Here is a 22,109-nt window from a genome sequence, read left to right on the forward strand (position 1 = left end):
TCCTGGGGCAGAACTGGGAGAACTGGGAGGTGTTTTATCAGCTGGGTAACGTATCTTGGGCCTCTCCCCAACACCGCATCTCCGCTCTCTGGATCGTGGAGATAAAGAAGCCATTGTGGGACAAAAATCAGGCCAAGAACCAGGTCAGTTGGAGAAAGAGAGAGAGAGAGAGCGAGAGAGAGAGAGAGAGAGAGTGAGAGAGAGAGAGAGGAGAGAGAGAGAGAGAGAGTGAGAGAGAGAGAGAGAGAGAGAGAGAGTGAGAGAGACAGAGAGAGAGAGAGAGGGGAGAGAGAGTGAGAGAGAGAGAGAGAGAGAGAGAGAGGAGTGAGAGAGAGAGAGAGAGAGGAGAGAGAGAGAGAGAGAGAGAGAGAGGAGAGAGTGAGAGAGAGAGGAGAGAGAGAGAGAGAGAGAGAGAGAGAGGAGTGAGAGTGAGAGAGAGAGGAGAGAGAGAGGAGAGAGAGAGAGAGAGAGAGTGAGAGAGAGAGAGAAGGACAGTGATGACACAGAGGGTTTGAAGGTGCATGTCCATTATAGTGCATTCCTCTTAGCTCTTTGAAACATGTGCAAGCGGTTCTGCCCATTTAAATCCAATTACGATCTTGACTGGTTGTCATGGGAACAACCTGTGATAAACACCCTGCCGCATAATGGCCCCAAACCATTTCCCAAATTACAGACGCCCTCGATCAGCTGCGTTAGACGTCATCCCTCCTGCCCTGCACCGGGACAGGGGACGCACCTTCCGCTCGCGGCCCCGTCCCCCGAGACCTCGGGCACCAGCCCATTCGTTAGCTGGCATATTCCCATGTTGTCAGAGCAACAGCTGTTTAGTCCAGTCACACAAACACACTCTTCCTCAACCGTCTCTGGGAGTGGGGTCCGGCCCCCCCTTTTCCAAACGAAGCCACCAAACGAGGGCTCCTCTCACACACCTCCACCACGCTTCCTTTGACGGAGCGTCGGGGGGTGTTACTGTGGTTTTGCTATGTTCTCCGAGCCCTCTCTCCATCCTGCCTCCATTGTAAAGGAGATCTTTTAAAGGGGAATCACGCCTTTCCGCCACCTCTTGGGCCCGCGTGTCTCTCGCCTCGCCTCGTAAGTACCTCAGAGACATGCCGGGCATGTTGTTTATCTCGACACACTCAGAAATGACATTCGACTCCCCAAACCTCAGTCATTCACAGCATACTCCCCCCACTTGGTGAGGATAAATATGCCTTGTAATAAACCCTCAGCCAAGTTTTCCTCGAGGTAATTACCATAGTCCAATATTTACCGATCCGATTATGCACAATCGCTCTGCCAAGACATACATCTCTGTGGTTTCACCCTTTAAGAACTCTTAAAAGTAATTTCATTTATGAATTCAGCTCCGTTATCATTACAGAATATCTGTTTATTTAATGGATTAGAACTTTTCGCTTTTTTTTTTAATTGAAGAATTAAATGTAAAAATACGTGTGATTGATTTATTTCAAATACACGTTAGTGGTGAGTAACACTCGTGATAAGGCTCCAGAAGGGAAATGAAGCTGAATTCTCCTTTAAAGGGAGCGACATTGAAAAATGAGGTAGTTTGAAAAGTCAAGAATTCCAAAAAAAACATCATTCCCCCAAGCGTGTCCGTAGAGACTGCTGGAACTATTTGCTGGAGTATAGATGTGTTTGAAAGTGAGCATCTGGCTAAGTAATTACAAGAATGATAATAATAAAAGTTCAGTTAATTTGTAACAATCAGACTTTGCTTAAACAAATTAAATCACTAGTTTAGCCTGTGGTGTCTCCTGACTCCTATGAGATTCTCACTCACTCACTCTCTCTCTCTCTCTCTCTCTCTCTCTCTCTCTCTCTCTCTCTCTCACACACACACACTCTGTCTCCCTCTCTTTCTCCTGCTCTCCCCCCTGCTCCCTCTCTCCAGTAGGTCAGAAGAATTGAAGAGACCTCCCATGAGCACCGGGGAGCCCTAGGCCGGCTCGGGCTGCAAGACGGCATGCAGGGGACGGAGCCGCCGCGTGCCGTGTGGCTTTTGCGACACCGGGTGGATCCATGGGTCCAGCGATCCCCCAAATAAACAGAAAAGGCTTCCCACAGACCTCTGACATGTAGCCTGAATCTGACCAGACCCTCCCTCCTGCTCAGAGCCCCTGTGTGTGCGCACGGCCCTCCAACAGACACAGACACTCCCAAGAACGCCGCACAGCTCGGAGAGCGGATAAGATTTAAACATATTTGGAGGAATGTGCAACAAAACCTTGGCCCGCAAACTTCGGCGCAAGACAAAAAAGCCTTTCTTCAAAAGGCCAACGATGGGGAAAAAAAGAAAAGATTTTTGTTTTGTTTTTCCATTGCAGCGGAGCCCTTTGTGTGAGCGGAACTAGACTAGAATGTAGAGACAACACTGGACAAGATTATGTTTATTCCAAAATCTGAGAACAGATTACACACACACACACACACACACACACACACACACACACACACACACACACACACACACACACACTAAACCACACGTACACACATGGACACCCAAAAAAGTTCCAGCTTCTAAACTCTGCTCTGAGACCGAGCACATCTGCACAGGCATTCTTGCCAGCTGAATCAAATCACGGAGGAAACATTAATGATATGCAAATCTATTACCTAAACAGTCCTTCCTTACACGCTTTACCTTTATTTGGAAACCGAAATGGCTTCCACATGTATCTTGCTATTTCAGTGCCTGTTACATACATATAAATTATTTGCACTATAAAATACACGGCCAAACCCCAGCAACATTCATTTTCCCTCATCTGTTAAGTACATGGGGGGGTGTAACAGTGTCAAAGCCCTGCAGAACTTGGCTTCTGCCTGGGTCCTCAGCCCTGACGTTTTCTCTCCACATGCTCTGCGAACTGGGGGGGGGGATAACTGTCCGTCTCACGCCAAAAAAATCTCCATTTGTGAGGGCTACACGACTTCATTTACGTCTGTCTCTTATCAGAGGAAACCGAAGGCACTCGCGAGCGGCGGGGTTTTCCCGTGCAGATGTTTGTTTCGGTTCACGTGCGTACCTCCACGCGCTTCGTTTCCTGAAAGCTCGTAAGGTCGAGCAGCCGTGACGGAGGTGAAGGGTGGGGTTACTGGGGGGTGTGGTCGCGGGGGGTGGGGGGTGAAGGGTTTATCGACAGCGCCCCTGCTGGAGCTCAATTGGATAAATCGGCTCCCCAACCCTTGAGCCACTCCCACAGCCCCGGACGCCTCCCGCCGCCCGTTGTCACCGAGACGGGTGTCCCATCGCACGCCCCGCCGAGAAGCCTTACTACGGAGAAAACCGCCGCTATTAAAGGAGAGCAAACATGCGCTCCGCTTTTCCGCCGAGCCGTCCGGATGGAGCCGGCTCAGCCGAGTCCTAAATGTGTTTGTGGAGTAAATCCCAAAGCTGCGCAGTGCATCGGGGGCGGCTCAGCCCAGGCCCGTTTTAGAAGCTTGGCTGGGTTCTGGGAGGCTCCTTTCCCCTGCCGACAACTGGGCTGCTGCCGCTTCGGTCCGGCCACACGGCGGAGGTGCTTGGGACCGGCCGGACTATTGGCCAAGAACAAAAAAAGTAAAGTATGAAAGAACCCGCAAAAATGCACGACTTAACACGGCAATATACAATTACTGTTACTGCAGCTTAACTCCCAGCACTGACAGCCTGTCAGGCTGTAAGAGTGTGTTAAGAGTCAATTACTGTGCATATTGCAGGAGATTTAGTAAAAGCTACAGCGGTACTAAAGAAATTTGGATATTGCATGGGGCGCCAGCCGGGTAACTGTTCCAGAGCTGTCCGGGAGAGCGCTGGAGTCCCAGGCCAATGACGTGGGCCGGGGGGGGGGCGTTGGTAGATGCCATGCATTTGGGGAGGATGGGGAGGCCCAGGGCCCCGCCCTCCACCTGGAGTTCACGGTTGTGCGCAGAACTGTGAAAAGGAAATAAACCAGCTCCAGTGGGGGCCGGGGCCCAGGGGCCCAGGATGGTACCAGAAGGAACAATGGAGTCCTTCGAGACGCAAAAGTGAACCGTGGGCAGACAATTCCGCACATTGTCAGGAGGGGAGGCATGCACATGCCGAGGGAGGGGCCAAGCCCAGTCGATCAGTCACAAGGAGGCCATCATTACGCCTGTGTCCCCTCCAGGGCCGCGATCACGTGCATGCAGGGCTCAGCGTAACGGCAGGGTCCTGCAGTCCTGCCACCAGCCCGGACCGAAATGCCCCACGCCCCGATGGGCCAAGACTGCATACAGGAAGCCGAGTTATTACGAAGGCCCACTCAGCGCCGCCATTAATAAATCGGGGTAGGCATGTTCGCAGACGCCCGCTAATCCCTCGTTTGCTTTTCATTACCTGTTACCATGAAGATTTTCTAGAGGGGGGGGTGAGCTAAACTAAACCAAACCTGCAGACAGCAGGAGCAGCAGAATGTGTGACTAACCGACTTCTTCCCCTCACCTCCAACCGCCCTCCTCCGAGGGAACGCTTCCATGACCTTTCTTTTACCCCGGTCGGAGTTTCCGTGCCTGCTGGCTCCGGCCTGGGCCTGGCCAGCCCGACCACGAGCGGGGTGTCTTTGGACTGCCTTAAAAAGGAAGGTGATGGGAGCAATCACACCTCTCACCGCTGAGCGAAAGCGACTCTGACAAGTCGAGGTTATGAACCTCGCCATTAAGCCACTCCCATCCTGCACGGGCTTCATTACTGACACAGCTTACATGTACAAAACGCCAAAGAAAAAGGGGGAGAAACGTCAAACACTATAATTTCAGCCATGGTGAGGGGATACAAATCAGGGATTTAGTGCACATGCCTGGATTTTCCTCATCTTTCCCACTCTTTCGAAACTCTCCGTGACCTGGGAGGACGCTTATTAGGTTGCGATAAATAAGAGTATTGCTGCCAATAATGCTTTTACGGAACGGCCATTAACAGGCTGGAAATGGAACCACCGTTCCGGGAAGGCCGGAATTCCAGCGAGGAAACATTAGAGGCTGTTCCCTGAGCCACAGCTGACAGAACGAGAATTTTCACGTCTCTAAACATCCCGGCATCCATCGTCGGTCGCGTATCGGACATGTGAGTGCAACCTTGTTCGGGAGCTCAACCTCCTTCAGCCTCCTAGAAAAGTATCGGGAAACCGCACGTTACCAGATCCTTCGCTCGCCAGACCCTGAAAAGCTCCTGCGTGTCTCCGTGCCCCCCCCCCCCCCCCCACACACACACACACACCGGTCCTCCTCAACCAGAAGCCTGTAAACAGAGCCTCGACCGACTGCTGTGCCCCCGACTCCGAGCCAGAGTGGGGAAACGATACGCGAGGACAGGAACCCAGGCTGTCCAAGGAAAACACTAGCAGCAACACGCCTTGGCCTCGCAGGGCAACGCCGCGCCCACCTCGTGCCTGCTCCGGGCCCTCGTGCCGCGTGAAAGGGCCACAGCCGGAGAAGAAAGGACCCGGCGCTGAACCCTGGCCTGGGCGCCGACAGAGTCCCCCTTAAATGGCTTTTTTGAGGAAAGCCAAATATTTGAGCGATCTCCCTTCCAGGACAACGATCAAACGGCGAGTGGTGGGGGGGAAGTTGGATCATGCGTCGTTGTTGAGGTCGTGAGCCGAGAGGTGGGGGAGGGGGTTGGAGAGACACAGGAACTTACAGACGGCCCAGCTTGGGTGTGGACTGGAACAGCAGCTCCGGCAGAACCTGCAGCCGGTTTCGGTTCAGACGCCTGCGACGAGAGAGAGAGAGAGAGAGAGAGGAAGGGGAGGATGAAAGTCAGTGTGGTCAAAGCAACCGCAGCCGTAAGAGTAGAAATGTAACACGAGACGAAACGTTAAAGGCCATGAGGAGCAGTGTGGGAATGGCCTTCCAGAAAGCATCGACCGGTGTGCGTGTGGGCGTGTTTGTGTGTGTGTTGGACAGGCAGAGAGGCAGATGCAGGCGGACCTGGGGACTGTTTGACTTTGTACTTTAACAGAGTTGATGCGCACACAAACATCTGCCCTGGCACAGAGCAGGGACTGTTGGGAAGGCAGGGCAAACACAGCACACAGACAGGCCAATCAATCTCTCCGATTAGAGCAATCAGCCAGGTCACCCAGGAGCACCGAGGCCGGCCCCGCCCCTGCCTCCTGGGGTCAGGGATCACGGCTGCGCAAGCGCTGCTGGGAAGCGGGGAGACTTCCTCTGAAGACGGCCCAGGTTATCTCCCCTCGGCCATCTGTTAAAGGCCACCATCCCTCACGGGAGCCTCCCCGGAGCAGAAGAGTGCTGTGCCAGGTCGACCCTGAGCACAGGGGCGGGGGGATACAAATGAGACAACGAGAGGATGATGGAGACCCCGGAGGTCACGAGCCAGGACGGAGGAGGCACGCGATGGAGGGGAGGCACCTACCAAGGGGAGCCGATTTTCCGAGCGGCACGGTGCCCCCGAGACAGAGCTGCTCTTAAAAGCCTACAAGAGTGAGCGGAGATTGTGCTGAACCGCAGTGGCCGCTCATAAACAAGTTTGTGCTGTTCTCAGCACCATGAAAAGAGCATGTAATCTAAAGCATGTCTTGTTTACAGATTATCTTGGGTGGACTACGGTGGATTATACCTGATGTGACCACATTTTCCCCAACATCTCAATAACCAGTGATATACACAACAAGGCTGTTTTTTTAATATATATATATATATATATATATATATATATATATATATATATATATATATATATATATATATATATATATAAAAGGGTGTATTGATGTGATTGGAGAATGAGTCACAGTCGCTCTGGTCAGGTCGGGTCACTGGAGACAGGCAGGGCTAAAACACTGTGAAATTCCAAAGGTGAGTGCCAGGCAGAGGAATGCACAGTGTAAAACCAAGGCAAACACACGCCACAGGAAGCAGACGGGAAAACCGGGAGTGTTGGGGGGGTTGGTCAACAAACTCACACGACATCCGCGCACAACAGCAAGGGCAGGTGCACCCCAGATCTGCTTTTTTTTTTCCTTTTAACATGCAGCTGAAGGACGGTGGAATTCCGACAGAGCTGCGCACGGCTTCGCAGGCAGGAGCCAAAAAAACCGAAGCAATTCGCACCCAAACTCCGAGTCGCTGACAAAGCCAGCTGGGCCGGCCCGCGTCTGGCCGGCGTCTGGCCGGTGTCTGGCCTTGTCCATCTGGAGGAATGGTCTGCTTGTTTGGCTTGACCTTGTGGTCAGCGTTCCCCCAGAGGTGTCAAGATTCTCACTGGGGAAGAGCAAACGCGTGTGTGCCACACGGCAGGGAGGCCGACCTGCAGCGGTCAAGAATGACGTTTTCGAGGTCGGCTTTGGATTTTCAGAAGACAGTGAAGACAGTAAAGTGTTCCTATATAAGTGTTCATATGTTCATATATAAGTGTTCATAAGGTGAAGTGGGACATGCAAAGCCTCGTGTGTCGGTACGTGTGGAGGGTTTCATGTGCAGTCACTTACAGTCTCTCCAGCTGTTTGAGATCCTGAAAGGCTCCTCTTTCGATCACACTGATCTGATTGTTCTCCAGATGTCTGTGGAAGAAGAACAGCTCCATCAGTCAGTCACATCTCCCATGTTCCCCGAGTGTGACTGTCCGGCTAAAACTACGGCAGAAGTTCGTCCTCCCTCGCTGTAACTTCGTCACATCCCCGGTAGTTAATGATAAGCCGGTTTCCCTTTTCGGCAAGACCTGCGGGGCATGTCCCTGTCGGGCACGCCCGCGAGGGCCTGGTGAGCACGTTGGGCTCCCATCTCTGCTCTGAGTGCCCTGTCGTTTTTTTCGGGGGCCTCTAAGATTTTCCAGATGCACTCAAAAGAGGAACTACATCACTGCGGCCATTTCTTGTTTAGATTTGCGTCTCCGCGAGTTAGGGCAGACGCGCGGTGACGTGTTTGAGACGCCCGCCCCCGGCTGATATTCCAACGCTAGATTAGAAAGCCAGAGGAAAACTGGCGACGCGGTCCTGAAATACCCAGGGCCTCTAATGCGGAACTCTGCTCTGGCTGCCCTGTCAGGACCGTAAATTGCCTTTTAAAGCAAATGTTTGTACACGGGACTGTTTTACAGCCATTAATCCAAGTTTTGTATTTTTTGTGTGTGTGTGCGCGTGTGTGTGTCAGAAAGAGATTACACGGTTGGCCGTGCACCACGGAGAGGACTTGGATAGAGGCAGCGTATGGACACCACAGACCTCTAGCCCAGCTCCCCGCACGGCAAAGCAGAACGCACAAACTCCCAGCCCCTGCGCCGAAGAGGCAACGCTGAAACGTTCACTGCCGATAACAAATGTGTCCTATGCTGTACATCAGTCTAAAACAGAATAACAATCTGGCTTATTCATACAAATAGGGGATCGGGCCATGCTGGTTTATGTATTGGCATTAAAAGTAATCTGATTCAATCTCCTCCAGATGGGCTTTGGTGTATGGTGAGGAATAATAGCTCTTCTTTGTCTTCATTTTTCATTAGCTCCCTCTCTGGTTTTGAAGTATTCTATAGACACATATGGGCACCAGGCCCCTGAGCCTCCAGAGTGTTAAGACAGAGGGGGACAGGCCTTTACAGCGACTCCTAACTGTCACTACTACGGACCAGGCGTGAGGCTGATGGGAGAGCCAGGGTCTGTGCAGCCGGCTTGGACCAGAGGAGAGAGTTAGAAAGAGTGTGTGTGTGTGTGTGTGTGTGTGTGTGTTTTGGTCATCACCTTCATCACCTGCTCTGCTGCCCCTCCACCCGCTCCGCCCCCTGCTCTCCGCTGCCCCTCCTCTAGTTACACGTTCCCCTCCCCCCTGCCCCGCCCCCCTGCTCCGCCCACTCTACTGGCTCCGCCGCCTGTCTGCCCTCCCTCCCTCACTGCTACGACCCGACCCGTTGGTGTTTCTCCGCACCTCCCTCTCTCCTCCAGGGCCCTCGGTCGGGAGGTAAACAGCGCGCAGTGCTCCGTGATTACAGCCATTAAGCTCCTAACACACTCTCTCAGGAAGCCCGCTGCTCGCTCGGCGACCCCTTCGGGTGTTTATTTTGGTTTGGCGCGGCCGTCGCCTGGAGGGCACGCTTCCACGCTCAGCCCGGAGGCCGACTGAAGGCGAGCCAGTGACTTCATCCGCGGCTCAGTCGGAAGGGTCACATTAAGCACGACGGCTTTACTCGGATTAAACGTCTGTATGTTTTCCTATGGCTCGCGTCTTACGGCAATCCCCTCCACTCCGAACCCTTTGATGGTTCCGGCTGCTGAGACGCACGAGGCACGGGGGCATTCAGGGTTAAAAGGGGGTGGGGGTGGGGGCTAGAGACAGAGAGGTTTGCTTACAGAACCCGCAGGTTCTTCAGCCCAGAAAAGTCCACCTTGGTGATCCGAGTGATGTTATTCCTGTCCAGGTCTCTGTGAGAGAGAGAGAGACAGGGAGAGAGAAGGAAACAGACAGGGAGAGAGGGGGGAGAGACAAGGTTATTAACCAGCCGGTTTGTCACAATTCAGATTCTGACCTCGGTGCCCTAAGGAGCTCCCAGTCTCTTAGTAAGGAGGCAGAGTGAGTGCAGAAGCACGCCGGCTGCAGCCGGTCCCAGTGGCTGCTCTGGGTCGGGGGCGCCTCCGAACACGGAGCAGATCCCACCACAGGCAAGCCCCTCCCTACCACCTCACCTCTAAATGTTTGCCTGCGCACGCGCACACACACACACACCTACTCACACACACACACACACACACACCTACTCACACACACACACACACACACACACACACACACACACACACACACACACACACCTACTCACACACACACACACACACACACACACACCTACTCACACACACACACACACACACACACACACATATATACACACACACACACACACACACACACACACACACACACCTACTCACACACACACACACACACACACACCTACTCACACACACACACACACCTACTCACACACACACACACACACACACACCTACTCACACACACACACACACACACACCTACTCACACACACACACACACACACACACACCTACTCACACACACACACACACACACACACACACATATATATACACACACACACACACATATATATACACACACACACACACACCTACTCACACACACACACACACATATACACACACACACATATACACACACACACATACACACACACACACACACACACACACACACACACACACATATATATACACACACACACACACCTACTCACACACACACACATATACACACACACCTACACACACACACACACACACACACCTACTCACACACACACACACACACACACACCTACTCACCTACTCACACACACACGCACACACACACACGCACACACACACGCGCACGCACACGCACGCACACACACGCACACACACACACACCTACTCACACACGCACAAACAGATGCGCACACACGCACACTCAAACTATAATGCAAAAAATTAGAGAGCCATCTGTTCTAACCACCACGGCACAGCAAACTTCAGCATTCAGAAACTTGCGCTACAACATCGTATGGCTCTCCTCCGTGGTTTTGATTACAGGACACAAAGCAGACCAGAAGAGTTCTCCGAGTTTCACTGAACTGGCTTTGTTCCCAATTACCGACGGTCTGGTAGCGTGCTTAGCAGCGCAGCTCAGTGCACGAGGCCGACATCCAATCACGACAGCAGAAGAAAGACAGATGACATGCATGAAGGCACTTCTGTCTGAGAAAACTGTTCACCATGAAGTTGAATCACAATATTTGACCAAAATATCAAGGCCTGTCACTCGGTTGTCTTCTTTCCAGGGTTTACCCTGTTTGTACACAATCTTTACAACTTTATCAACTCAAGATAATGTTGGGTAATAATGAATGTCCTCTATGGACAGTGTTTACTGAAGTTACCATATTCTACTCTGTAAGAATTAGGGCTCAAGCACACTTAGACTTACAAACATAAGTCTTAGACTTACAAACACAAGCACAAACACACACACACACACACACACACACACACACACACACACAGAGAGAGAGAGAAAGATATATGTACATACAGGCCTATCTCCAGTGAGCCCAGTGTGTTTTTCATAATATACATAAACATTTAGAAATCTGATTTAAGGGCATATTGAATTTCAAAAGACTTCCCCCCCTGCCACACAACGCACATCAGAACACTAATAGGAGCCATATTGTAGACATATTATAACGGACAGGCACTGAGGAAATACAGCATTCCCTCTCCCCCTGCCCAGCTATCGCAACCCAAGCCTCTCTCTCTCTCTCTCTCTCTCTCTCTCTCTCGCTCTCTCTCTCTCTCTCTCTCTCTCTCTCTCTCTCTCTCCCTCTCATTTTCTCCACTTGCACATATTCTGTTATTCCTGCCCTGTGGTTTCTCCGTCCTTATAAACATATCACTTAATTCACTTATTGTCCAAATTTGCTTCCATGGTGTTACTCAAATGTAGCCAAGATACTGTCAGAGCAATTTCTAACGATGCCGCCTTAAAACACACAAGCAGCCGAGGAAAAACATGAAGAGAGAACAGAAGACAAGCTTCAGAATGAGACAGAAACAGAACACTTCCCTCCAACTCCACAACAGACCCACTCCCATGCTTTGGTACTCCTGTGCTACTTGGGTGTTGGGCAGACATTTGCCACGGTCATGGGCCAGTGCCCTAATGGAAGCTGGCCAGGGCCCAGTGAGGTGGGCGTGGTGACCAGGACTACTTTAGGATCTATTGTGAAATATTTTATCTCTTGTTTCCTCTTTTCTCAACAACTCCTTCCTGCCTTTCCTTTCCCACGTCACCCTTCAACCCTGCCGGGCTTCTCTGTGCAGCGCGGGGCCGCGAGCCTGGGTAGGTCGGGGCCTGAGCCTTCGCGTCTGAAACCCGATCAAGGCCGCAGTCGCACTGACAAGGTGGAGGTCACAGATATAGAGGTCCCTCGCCGCCAATTGTTTGTGTTAATATCCCCAAGGCATGAAAGCGACAATCCCAACGGCAGGTGCCCGCCACTAACAATGCGTCCCATGGGAGGGGAGGGGGGGGGGGGGGTAGCTGTTTAAGTCTGCTGTAAATCTGGCGCAAACCCTGCAGAGTGCCGCTAGACAAAGGAGAGCGAGCCCCGCAAAACGCCAGAGGATATTTTGACGGCGTCAATACGCGAGCTGTTGTATTAGTCGCGCGGCGGGTGATTAGTTCGCGAGCTCCGCAGAACCTTCCCAGTCATGGGAGAGGAATGTTCATGAAAACACGCAAGAGCGCGAACGCCATGCTTCGCCTCACAGTGCGTTTCCTGTCCTAATCTCCTGTTATTTTCTTAAAGCCGATCCGTCTGGGCCGCAAAAAGCAGATAGGTATGCTCCATTTCCTTCGCTAAAGCTTCAGGACGCTGTTTGGAATCTTAATTGAGTTCCTCCTCTCGAGCTGGGAGTGAAGTGACGGCTGGTTTTTGTTTTTTTGTTTTTTTTTCATCCGCGCGATATTCCGGCTTTGGCAACGGGCCACCTAACCACACTGCGAAACATGCGCTCACTCGACTGACTTGCGGAATATAATCCCCTTAATTCCTTCTCCTACCACTGGCTTGTTTTATTTTTACTTAAGAAAGGTCGACAGTATCAAATATTCCTATTGTGCCCGTAAAGGCTGTTGAATTCGACTACACTCAGCTACTTCTATCGCGACAGTAGTCGCACATTAGCATTCATAACATGTCTCGTGGACGTGAGACAGCCTAAAATGAACAGTTACTGAAATTACCAATAAAAGCAAAGTGGCCCGCCCATCCCTACTGACTAATTACAAGTGTGAGCATAACAGATCTGACATGTCTGCCATCACATTTATATTAAGAGTTTACCACTGTAATTATCAATGGGCGGATGACATCATTTCTGCCTATTACCTCCTTGGCGAATGACTGTTTGAATTAATTGCATCTCCTTGATTGGGCTAATTCTATGAGGCATAGCACTGACAGTGATCATTAAAACAGATCTCAGAGCAGAGACAGGAGACGTGGGACAGGGTGGGCGTGCGCTGTTGGATTTGTAGACCCATATCAGGCTCTTGGTTTGTTCCACAGTGGAACATAGCCTACTGCGCAGAATGCTGCAGGACATGGACCCCAGCAGGACAGTCCAGCACACTGCAGGACATGGACCCCAGCAAGACAGTCCAGCACGCTGCAGGACATGGACCCCAGCAGGACAGTCCAGCACGCTGCAGGACATGGACCCTAGCAGGACCACCTAGCATGCTATAGCTGGTCTTTCCATTCACACTGCCCTACCCAGATACACACACCTATGCTGGCAGTGCCAACACACACACACACACACACATGCACCCAAACACACAAACATCTGTCTAGTCTTTCAAATTTACTTGCGCTCCAAGGTCCAATATCACCGTGAAAACAGCAGTCTTAAGCCGTCCTTTCACAGAGACGCAAATTAAGAGGACAGTGGGAAACACTGGAACATCAGAGTGCTGAATCAAATGATCTGTGCTTGATCCAATACAACAGAACACTGTAACAATGAGCTTTTAGAAACTGAAACCCGAGCCAGATCTGCAGATAACGCCCGGTATTCCCCAACTCCTGACTCCTGACTCCTGGGTTACTGCTGACTGCTCACAGCCTTTCTGAGGAAGACCAGGGTGCAGAGCCCCCATCTATGAGAACACAGCTGACACCAAAGACAAACACAGTCGCGTGATGGGGGCCCTGGCAGATGGAGCGAGAGGGAGTGGAGGTACTGCTCTATGCAGGTTCTGGCCAGGGCTGCTGGTACACGTCTTGGAGATGCCTTTGTTAGGTAAATAGTTTCATTACTGCGCTGCCTGGACGCATTCCAGCGTGGGGGATGTTCGCTTTGCACTCAGCAAAGTAGGCGAAAACTAAAGATTTCATATTTCCTCGGTGCCTGTCTGCCCTCGAGGTCGTTTATTTTCGAGTCTCCAGCGCGCGGGGATGCGGGCGGCCCGGTTGTTTGTTCTCGCTCGGCGCGCTGATTCATAACTCACGGCGGGAGCGCAGCGCGTCATGGGGTGGCCATTTTCGACACCTGTCAGCTAAAGTCAATTCAGTGGGCGGGTGGGCCGGGCCGTTGGCGATGCGGTGGCGCCCGGAGAGCCCAAGGCCAGCGGGCACAAGACAATGTGCCAAGCAGCAACCCAGTGGGAGCAAAGGGAGCCTGAGAGGGAGCGCCCGTGTCCAGAGAGCAGCGGTGACCCCGGGTGGCTCGAGCGGAGTCAACAGTCCCGCTTGTCCAGGGGTGTGTGGCTCCTGGTTGTTTGGTGGGAGCTGGAAGGAGCCGGCTCCCAGGTCTGGAGCGATAGTTTGTTTGCCGCATGCCAACGTTGCAGACGTAGCAGCACCTAAATTGATTAGCAAGGAATTCTGGCTCGGTCCGTGTGTTTATAGGGTTGCTAGCTGCAACATGGTGTTTGGGGCCCTGATTCTGCTTACAGCACAATGGCAAAAGCATGAATCATACAAAGATTGATCTGTATTCATGCAACTGAGATGAACACTACCCCGGCTCGACCCGGCTCGTCTCGGCTCGGCTCGAACCGAATAGCACACGGGATGATCTGAGGACACAATCTAGGGCCTTCATGTGTTGCTCAGGCAACAAGCTTTTTTTAACCTGAAAAATCCTTGAGGAAAGCATGCTAACAAACCCAGCTTCCTGCTGAAGCAGGACATTTTGTTCGCTGCTTCGTATGTCGCCCGTCAAATGACACAGGCTGGCCGCTCCGAAAGCCACGCTCAGAGTGTGCGCCCTTCTTTGCCAGCTGTGGACTTTGAAGCCCTGGCGAAAACCAAGCACCTCAAATGTTTTCCATGTAAAACTTTTCTGTCCCTTGATGAGGCTGGGTGGCACATTTTTCCCAGAATTCTGTGCCCATGAGTAAGCCAGCAGTTGTCTGGCAGCTCTGTCCGCTGCTGTATGACTGGGCACAGGGTTCGGCGGGGAATCTGCTGCCGACTGACCGACAGCACAAACCCCAACGCGACAAACTCACACGCCACCATGCTCACCGCCTCCTACATTCCACGGGCTCATAATCCGAAGCAAGCCGAGAACAGGTACGGCAAGCCTACCGCTCACAGGTGCCCATTTAAGGGTATACGGACACCAACCTCACTCAGTGAGCGCTCTTGGGAACCTGCGCACTGTCGTGGTGAGAAAGGATGCTATTCTCGCTCTTCCCTTCTTGCTGGAATACTGTGAGGCAGACAGGGAGATTTCGTTTTCTTTCTCTGTAGCTCTTTCTCCCTGCCAGCGTCTCGCTCGCTCCGTTTCTCTTTCTCCTGGTCTCTCTCCTGATGTCTCACTCTCATTTCAGCGGGGAGTGTTGCGGGAGCTAGGAGACGGAGCGTGTGCTGCACCACACCACAATGTGCCACATTGTTCCGAAAAGTGTGAAGCACAGGAGCGGCTGGCCGCTGTGAAATCTCCGCGGGGGACCAGGCACTGCTAAACGTTCCGCAGCACCGCAGAGACAGCCGAGAGCCACAGTGCGTGCGTGTGTGAGTGAGAAAACGAAGGGCTCCGCTCGAGAGAGACTAAAGAGGAGCGTGAGTGTGTGTGACAGTGAGAGAGAAAGTGTGTGCACGAATGCGTGTGTGCGTGCGTGTGTGTGTGTGTGTGTGTGTGTGTGTGTGTGTGTGTGAAAGCGAGAGAGAGAGAGAGAGAAATGAAGGAAAGTGAAAAAGAGTGTGTATATATGAGAGAGAACACCACACTAATGAATGAAAAATCATATGAACTGAAAGAAAATATTTACAGCTAATCCCCATTTATTAAGAGGGATATGAAGAAGGTCTGGACTCAGGGGCTAGAAGCTGTGCGTGGGCCAGAAATGCACTCATTACACTTCAATCAATATTTCAGGGCATTATGGGTGCAGTGAGGGCCCGCTAAACACTCCTCACGGAGATGGGAACGATACCATCTGACTTTGAAAGTCCCCAAAACATACAGAATGTATTTAAATCTGCCAGTCTATGGCTTGGCTCTTATATATCATGTGATAAACTTCTCAATCTTGCAGGACAATTAATATCACTAATCCTCCTTTACAGCCAGTGATGAAATAATCAGAAGACCCATTTCCCAGCTACAACTCTTTCCTAAAGGGCAAACTAAGGAAACTTAGACTAAGTAAACCAATAAACACACTCTTCAGATGATTGTATACATTTATTCTTCCCACATGTATATTTTTTTAGAACATACGTCTGGGTTTAAAAGGTTACTAGGGTCTAGCCAACGCCTACCAATACCTGTTTTTTTCCCCCCTGTGATACCCTATGATACCGCAGAAACTTCAACGGTTAGCGATAACATGCTCATGTCTAGGCGGCACTTAAGCTGAGAAAACATTTTTGTTAAAATCATCAACAAACATTTCTCAATAATTCCTGCGGTAAGGGTTCGAGGACTTCCATCTCCTCCGCGTACAGGGTACCACCAGCCAAGGTACACACACACTCTCTCTCTCTCTCTCTCTCTCTCTCTCTCTCTCTCTCTCTCTCTCTCTCTCTCTCTCTCTCTCTCTCTCTCTCTCTCTCGCTCCACGACCATTTATCGCACTCATCGGTACACGTATGTTTTGGGCCAGTTAACCGAATCGCTGGAGTTGGTTGTAGGGTCTCACAGTTCATACACTATATCCGAAACCAAGGGTGGAAATTAAGATCAATGGACGCCCTGAGAAACAGATTTTCGCAACCGTTCGTAAAAGATAATCAACCGATTTTTATTGCCAAAGGCTTTTGGATCCAAACACGCACAATTCTTAATGTCAAACACTCGTAATGTCGGAGTCAGAACATCAATAATACTGATGTGGAAGAGAACTTCGCTAATTGTTTGTATTGTAAACTTAGATGTATTTTTCCCCAGCAACGTCTGAAGCAAAACTAGACTAGTTTTTCGCATTGACTCCTGCTGCACTACACCTGAAGAGCTAAAGTTTAAACATTACACATTACAAAACACCTTCTATAGGTGTCTGGTTCATATGCTATATTTTAAAAGCTAAGGATTCGTCGAACGTTATGAATATCACTCGGCATTATGCTTATAATCAATGATATGAATCGTAGTCAGTATCAGCCGCAAATTGAGTGCATTTGTCAGGTGTAGAGAGCTTAATAACGCGTGATAACAGCTCTGCAGCCAGGGACCCCCCATGCCATGGAGAGGGGGCTTCTCTAATTTCTAGGTGCGCACATCTCAATACGCCACTTTTTTCGACTTACAATCGCTCGGCGTTCCTCGGGATTCCCCTCGGCACCGTCCGGAAACCTTGACCCTGGCAATCCACATGAGACCCGGAGCAACTGCACTTGTGAGGACATCCATTCACGGCGACGAAGCACAGCAATCCGCACAGCAAAGCCGATATCCCCCAGGGGCTCACCGAGCGCTTCTCCTGCGCAATCGGTGCCATGGTATCCGCAGCAGAGACTGACGGCAGCCTTGAAAACTTGGGAAAAGGGCGAAAGGAAAAAGGAGTAGGAAAGAAAATATCCGCCGCTCGTCCTAAAGTCAGTAAAGTGCCACACGCAGCCAGTTATTCTGTAAGGCTAGGAAAAAGCGACTTATGGGACGATGTATAAAATACGTAAAAAACTTTAAAAAAAAACCCGCAGACGCATCGATTTACAGCTACGTTCATTAAAAGTCGTACTTCCATTTAACTGCATCTGTACCATTGGGGGGGGGGGGGGGGAGACGCGCATCTGAAGTTCGACAAGCACATCCCTTACTGATTCCTGTAGTGTTGTATTCCTGGTATTTCTGGAATAGCCTAAAATTGTTACCAAAAATGTCCTAATATATCTCCTTCTTGTTCTTCACAAAGTTATCCCATTCAGCATCGCGACCAGCAATCCTCGTGTAAAGGAGTCCAGAAGAACACAAGAACCCAAGTCAAAACTTCTGTTGGATTTCAGTCCGAAGAATTCTCATCGCAATTTCCAGCCCCCAAATTCTCGGGTCCAGATTTCTACTGGCTCGCGGGTGTGATGTCATTCGGGGATATTTGGGTCTCGGAGCCTGTAGTCGGACGTTTTGGATGGTTTTTAGTTAACCTTCTGTTTGATACAAACTTCCATTCGTGGTGCATGTGCACTTTTTTTTACGACTTGCAAACTCAAATAAGAAGTAATTAAGCTTGTGTTGGAAAGCGCCTCCGCTATGCTTCGCACAGGACAGGTGAGCAGAGATGGATCGTGAGTCGTAGCACTATTTTTATTTTTTTTTTAATCACAACGACTCCTTTGTCAGCACTCGCTTTCATTCGCTGTGATAAACTCATTTTGGTAAAGAAAGGGTTCGGTGACATACCTGCGCATTAGCGTAAGTTCATGAAATTTTCCATTCGAGCAATGTTTCCATTCTTCAAATAATTAAGACTACACTGCCTGTAAAAAATAAAGTGATGTTTTTTTCCGGTATAAAAGCTGTCCAGAGCGAAGGTGCTCTTTTACAATGATTAATTGGACTCTATCCACGACCCCCATGGCCGGGTGTTCCACTGCAAGCTCCACTTAGCAGTTGCAGTGCCCTCCTGTGGTTAGAAAGTAAACGTGTGATTTTGAGACTACTGGCAGGGATGATATTATAACAGATTACTTCTCTGTGTAATGGCTTCGAAGTGATATCTCTCAGTACAGTGTATAGGCCCACACGTAGTATGTGCTCGAAAGTACTAAAATAAGGCATTCATTAATTAAGTAACGTATTAATTGGTTTGTTTACGCAGAATTTAATCCAACGGAACGTATAATGGGAAAACACCTTGATTTCATTTCCGGGGTCCCGCAGCCTTCGGAGATGGACTGCAGAGGACAAGGAGTGGTTGAGGATGTCTTCATTAGCTACCGGTCGTTGGAGGTCTGTGTCTTTCCCCAGCGTAGCTGTACGGCCCTCGGAGGAAATTCGTTTAACAGATTTAGCAGACTGAATCAGCTGCTGTCTGCCACACTCATTCACTTATGTTTTTTTTACTGCCAAAAACAAATAGAAATACACGTTTTGACCTTACGGACTTCCTCCACCCCTTCCGTTCATGTTCTCTCTCTCTCTGTCTCTCTGCCCCTGTCTCTCTAGAAGATATAACTCCATCTGCTCAGTCGTGCTTTGAAGAGTTCAGGGCTCCAGCTGTAGTCGCTGCAGTGAGCTGCTGTCTGATGCCATCATGGCTGCCAGGTTAAGCTCCTCCATGTGCTTCACGCCTCCGCTAACCCACACACATGGCCGCGGCCCCATAAATCCCCGAAGGGCGTCAGTAAGGCCAGTGGCGGTTGCCTGAACCTGCGCTTTCTTCTCGCCCGTCTGCATCGGGGGGTGTGGGATGCCCCGGGCGCCTCCACCTGTACCCTAGCGTGTCGAATGAGCGTGCTCTGTCGGCCAGAAACACCCCACCTGACATCTCCGAGTTCCCCAAACACCCCCCCCCCCCCCCCCCCCCCCCGGACAACAGAGGTCCGACCCCGGCTGTGCTGCGCTCTTAGACACGGCGGGGAGGCACTGTGGTCTGAGCGCTCCTGCGCTCGACGGAGACATGCCTTTATGTTAAAAACATAAGCTGGAAACGGTCACAGCAACCCAAAGTGTCCTCGGTGAATTAGGAATCATAAGCACAATAACCATAAATAGTAAAACCAGACATTGTGCTGCATGTATTTATTTGTTCCTTCCAGGCTATAACATGTCCCGTTAGTGTAATTGATCGGAAAAGCGTGACGGAGTGGAGCCTTGTCAGTGCAGCGGGTCAGCGTTAATCCAGAGTCGCTGCAGTCGGCATCCCGCGGTCTGCGGAAGGCACGCGGCACGTTTGGCACGGCCGGGGTGGGCCGGAGCCTGGGCCAGTGCACAGGGCAGCACGGCCAAGGACCTGTCTGAGCAAAAAGAGACATTAGCATACCATTAGACCGGCGAGGCCCTTTTAATGGAGCGCTTAAACATAAGGGGAAATCCAGCGATTACGTCAGTCTCTCAGACTATCTCTTTGCCACGAGAGCGAGTGGGAGAACTCGACTCGTATAGATTTTCTCTCAGCCTATATATCCCTACCGCCTGTCAGTTTGCGTGTGTCCACGACTGTCGTTGTGTTATGCGGCTCGGTAAGTGAGAACAGAAACAGATTTCTCATTTTCCGAGGCAGAAAATGATTTCTCCCCCCTGTGCTCGGGAAGGACTGGGAAAAAACGTAAAATGCCACAGTGACATTTGTTTCACGGTCTGTATATTTCTACTGATTTCCGTCCTGTAACTGTAGCGACAGCTGGCAGCGCGCATTACGGATCCGAGCTCGTTGCCCTGGAGTTCAGGCAAGCGTTAGCCGAACGAGATGTGAATGTGGAAGTGTCGCCGTGCGCCCGTTGTGTGGGATCGAACGGAGAGGCTGAGAGAGAACAGCCGTGAAGGCTTCCTTCCGTGAGGACGCCGTGGGAGGGGGAGAGCCAGAGTCCCGGCGCAAGAGGCTCGGCTGCTGGTGACACTCGCGTCTACAGGGCGGCGAGACTTAGGCCAACGTGGCCACAGTGAAGCATCAATTACCAGCACACCGTCCCTGCTAGTAAAGAGGGGTGGGCAGGGCGGTGGAGTGGGCGGGGCTAGACGCTGCAGGGAGCTGGAGAGTTGTGATTGGAGGTGGGGGTGTGTGTGTGTGGGGGGGGGGGACCAGCCCCCAGCCTCCTGGGCACACACTTTCAGAGAGGAGAGTGGGAGAGTTTCAGCCAGCCAGAAGCGGCTCGGGAACGGTCTAAAAATAAGCAGCCGTTTTTTTTTCCATGGGCATGCACCGCAGACTGTCTTCCTTGTCGGTTACGGCAAACAAGCACATTAAGGGAAAGAAGGAAAAAAAAACCCACTGCAGATGTTGCCATAGTTCTCGTCGCATGATTTGTTTGTAATTCGGCTGGCCCGCATTCCATTGGCCAGATCCCCTCCGGACACCATCAGTTATGGTCAAGCTGAGGGAGCCCCTTTTACGGGCTCGACCTCTGACCTGGCTCTGGTGCTGGGGCATGCTCTGTTTGATGTCCGGCCTCCAGACATGAGCATTCCTCCAGCGTCGCTCACTCTCTCCTTCCCTGCTTCCGCCCGGCAGGCGAGGCCATAGCGAGGTCTGCGTCCGTCGAGACCTGCGCCGCACCGCTCCTCCCCGCTTCCCGACCAGCAGCGAGGGTGGCAGCCGGAATGCCGGAATGCTGGAATGCGTTCCGTTTTTCAGTTGCACGTAGAATGCAATTAGCTGGGGCACATGGCTCCGGTGGAACGGTTTTTAGGATGATGGTCCGGGGCCTTTATCTGGTGCCCTTCCCACTCCTCACGCTTCCATTGGGATCAGCCTATAAACAGTTCCACATGTGGGGCTAGCCCCGACGTTACAACGTGAGCTTTTTTTTCCCCCTTCCCATACAGGCTGGATGATTGATGATTCAATTTACTAGAGAGTTATCACGAACCAAAACACACACGGCTGTGTGGACGACAGCTGTACGCTCCTGCACCGCAATTGTTCGAAGAGCCGGGATTTAATCGGTAGGGGTGATGCTGTGGGTAGGGGTGGGGCTGGGGGGGGGGGGGGGGGGTCGTCCCTCCTCTGTGAACCCTCCCCGGGGTTCCGTGAGCGGGCTTCAGTCGCCCAGGTGGCCGAGGTGTCCGAGATTCGGATGGGAAGGACCAAAGCAAAAGATGGGAGCCATGATTCATGCAGCTCCCTCCCTCCCTCCTGGCCAAGCACGAGCGCTGAACAGATCCCGCGTCTCCCTGGCCCGACACCATCCCGAGTGCGTTCACGGTTCAGCAATAATCTGTAATTAAGGCTAACCCCAGAGATTAGGCCCCTGATTGGGAAGAGCGCATGCTGGCCATCTGCACTGCTGGCTGCTTCCAGCTCACTCCTCTGGGCTAGTTTGCATCAGGGTGTCCTGTGGGCCTGCCTCCGCCGGGACGGCCCTCGCGAGTGCCCGCGATCTCGCGCTCGCTTCAGTGAAGCTATCTGGCTGGGAACAGGAGCTAGCGAGT

The 22,109-nt window shown here is 51.5% G+C and overlaps 1 protein-coding gene across 2 annotated transcripts in view; it reads right to left on the bottom strand.

The window, feature by feature from the left end:
* The window catches only part of slit3 (slit homolog 3 (Drosophila)), a 119,052-nt gene extending 100,976 nt beyond the window's left edge, over window positions 1-18,076 (bottom strand). The window contains exons 1-4 of one of the 2 annotated variants that reach the window (XM_035532273.2): window positions 17,330-18,076; window positions 9,339-9,410; window positions 7,488-7,559; window positions 5,675-5,746 (exon numbers count right to left, since the gene is read on the bottom strand). In XM_035532273.2, coding sequence (XP_035388166.1) covers window positions 5,675-5,746; window positions 7,488-7,559; window positions 9,339-9,410; window positions 17,330-17,520 — 407 coding nt within the window. In that variant the 5' untranslated portion in view covers window positions 17,521-18,076. The remainder of the gene's footprint in view (window positions 1-5,674; window positions 5,747-7,487; window positions 7,560-9,338; window positions 9,411-17,329) is intronic. The other variant, XM_035532272.2, reaches the window with a different exon arrangement.
* Between the last annotated feature and the right edge of the window lie 4,033 nt (window positions 18,077-22,109).

This window comes from Electrophorus electricus, chromosome 16, assembly GCF_041902795.1.
Source record: "Electrophorus electricus isolate QZ-2024a chromosome 16, ASM4190279v1, whole genome shotgun sequence".
NCBI classification, from domain to species: Eukaryota; Metazoa; Chordata; class Actinopteri; order Gymnotiformes; family Gymnotidae; genus Electrophorus; species Electrophorus electricus.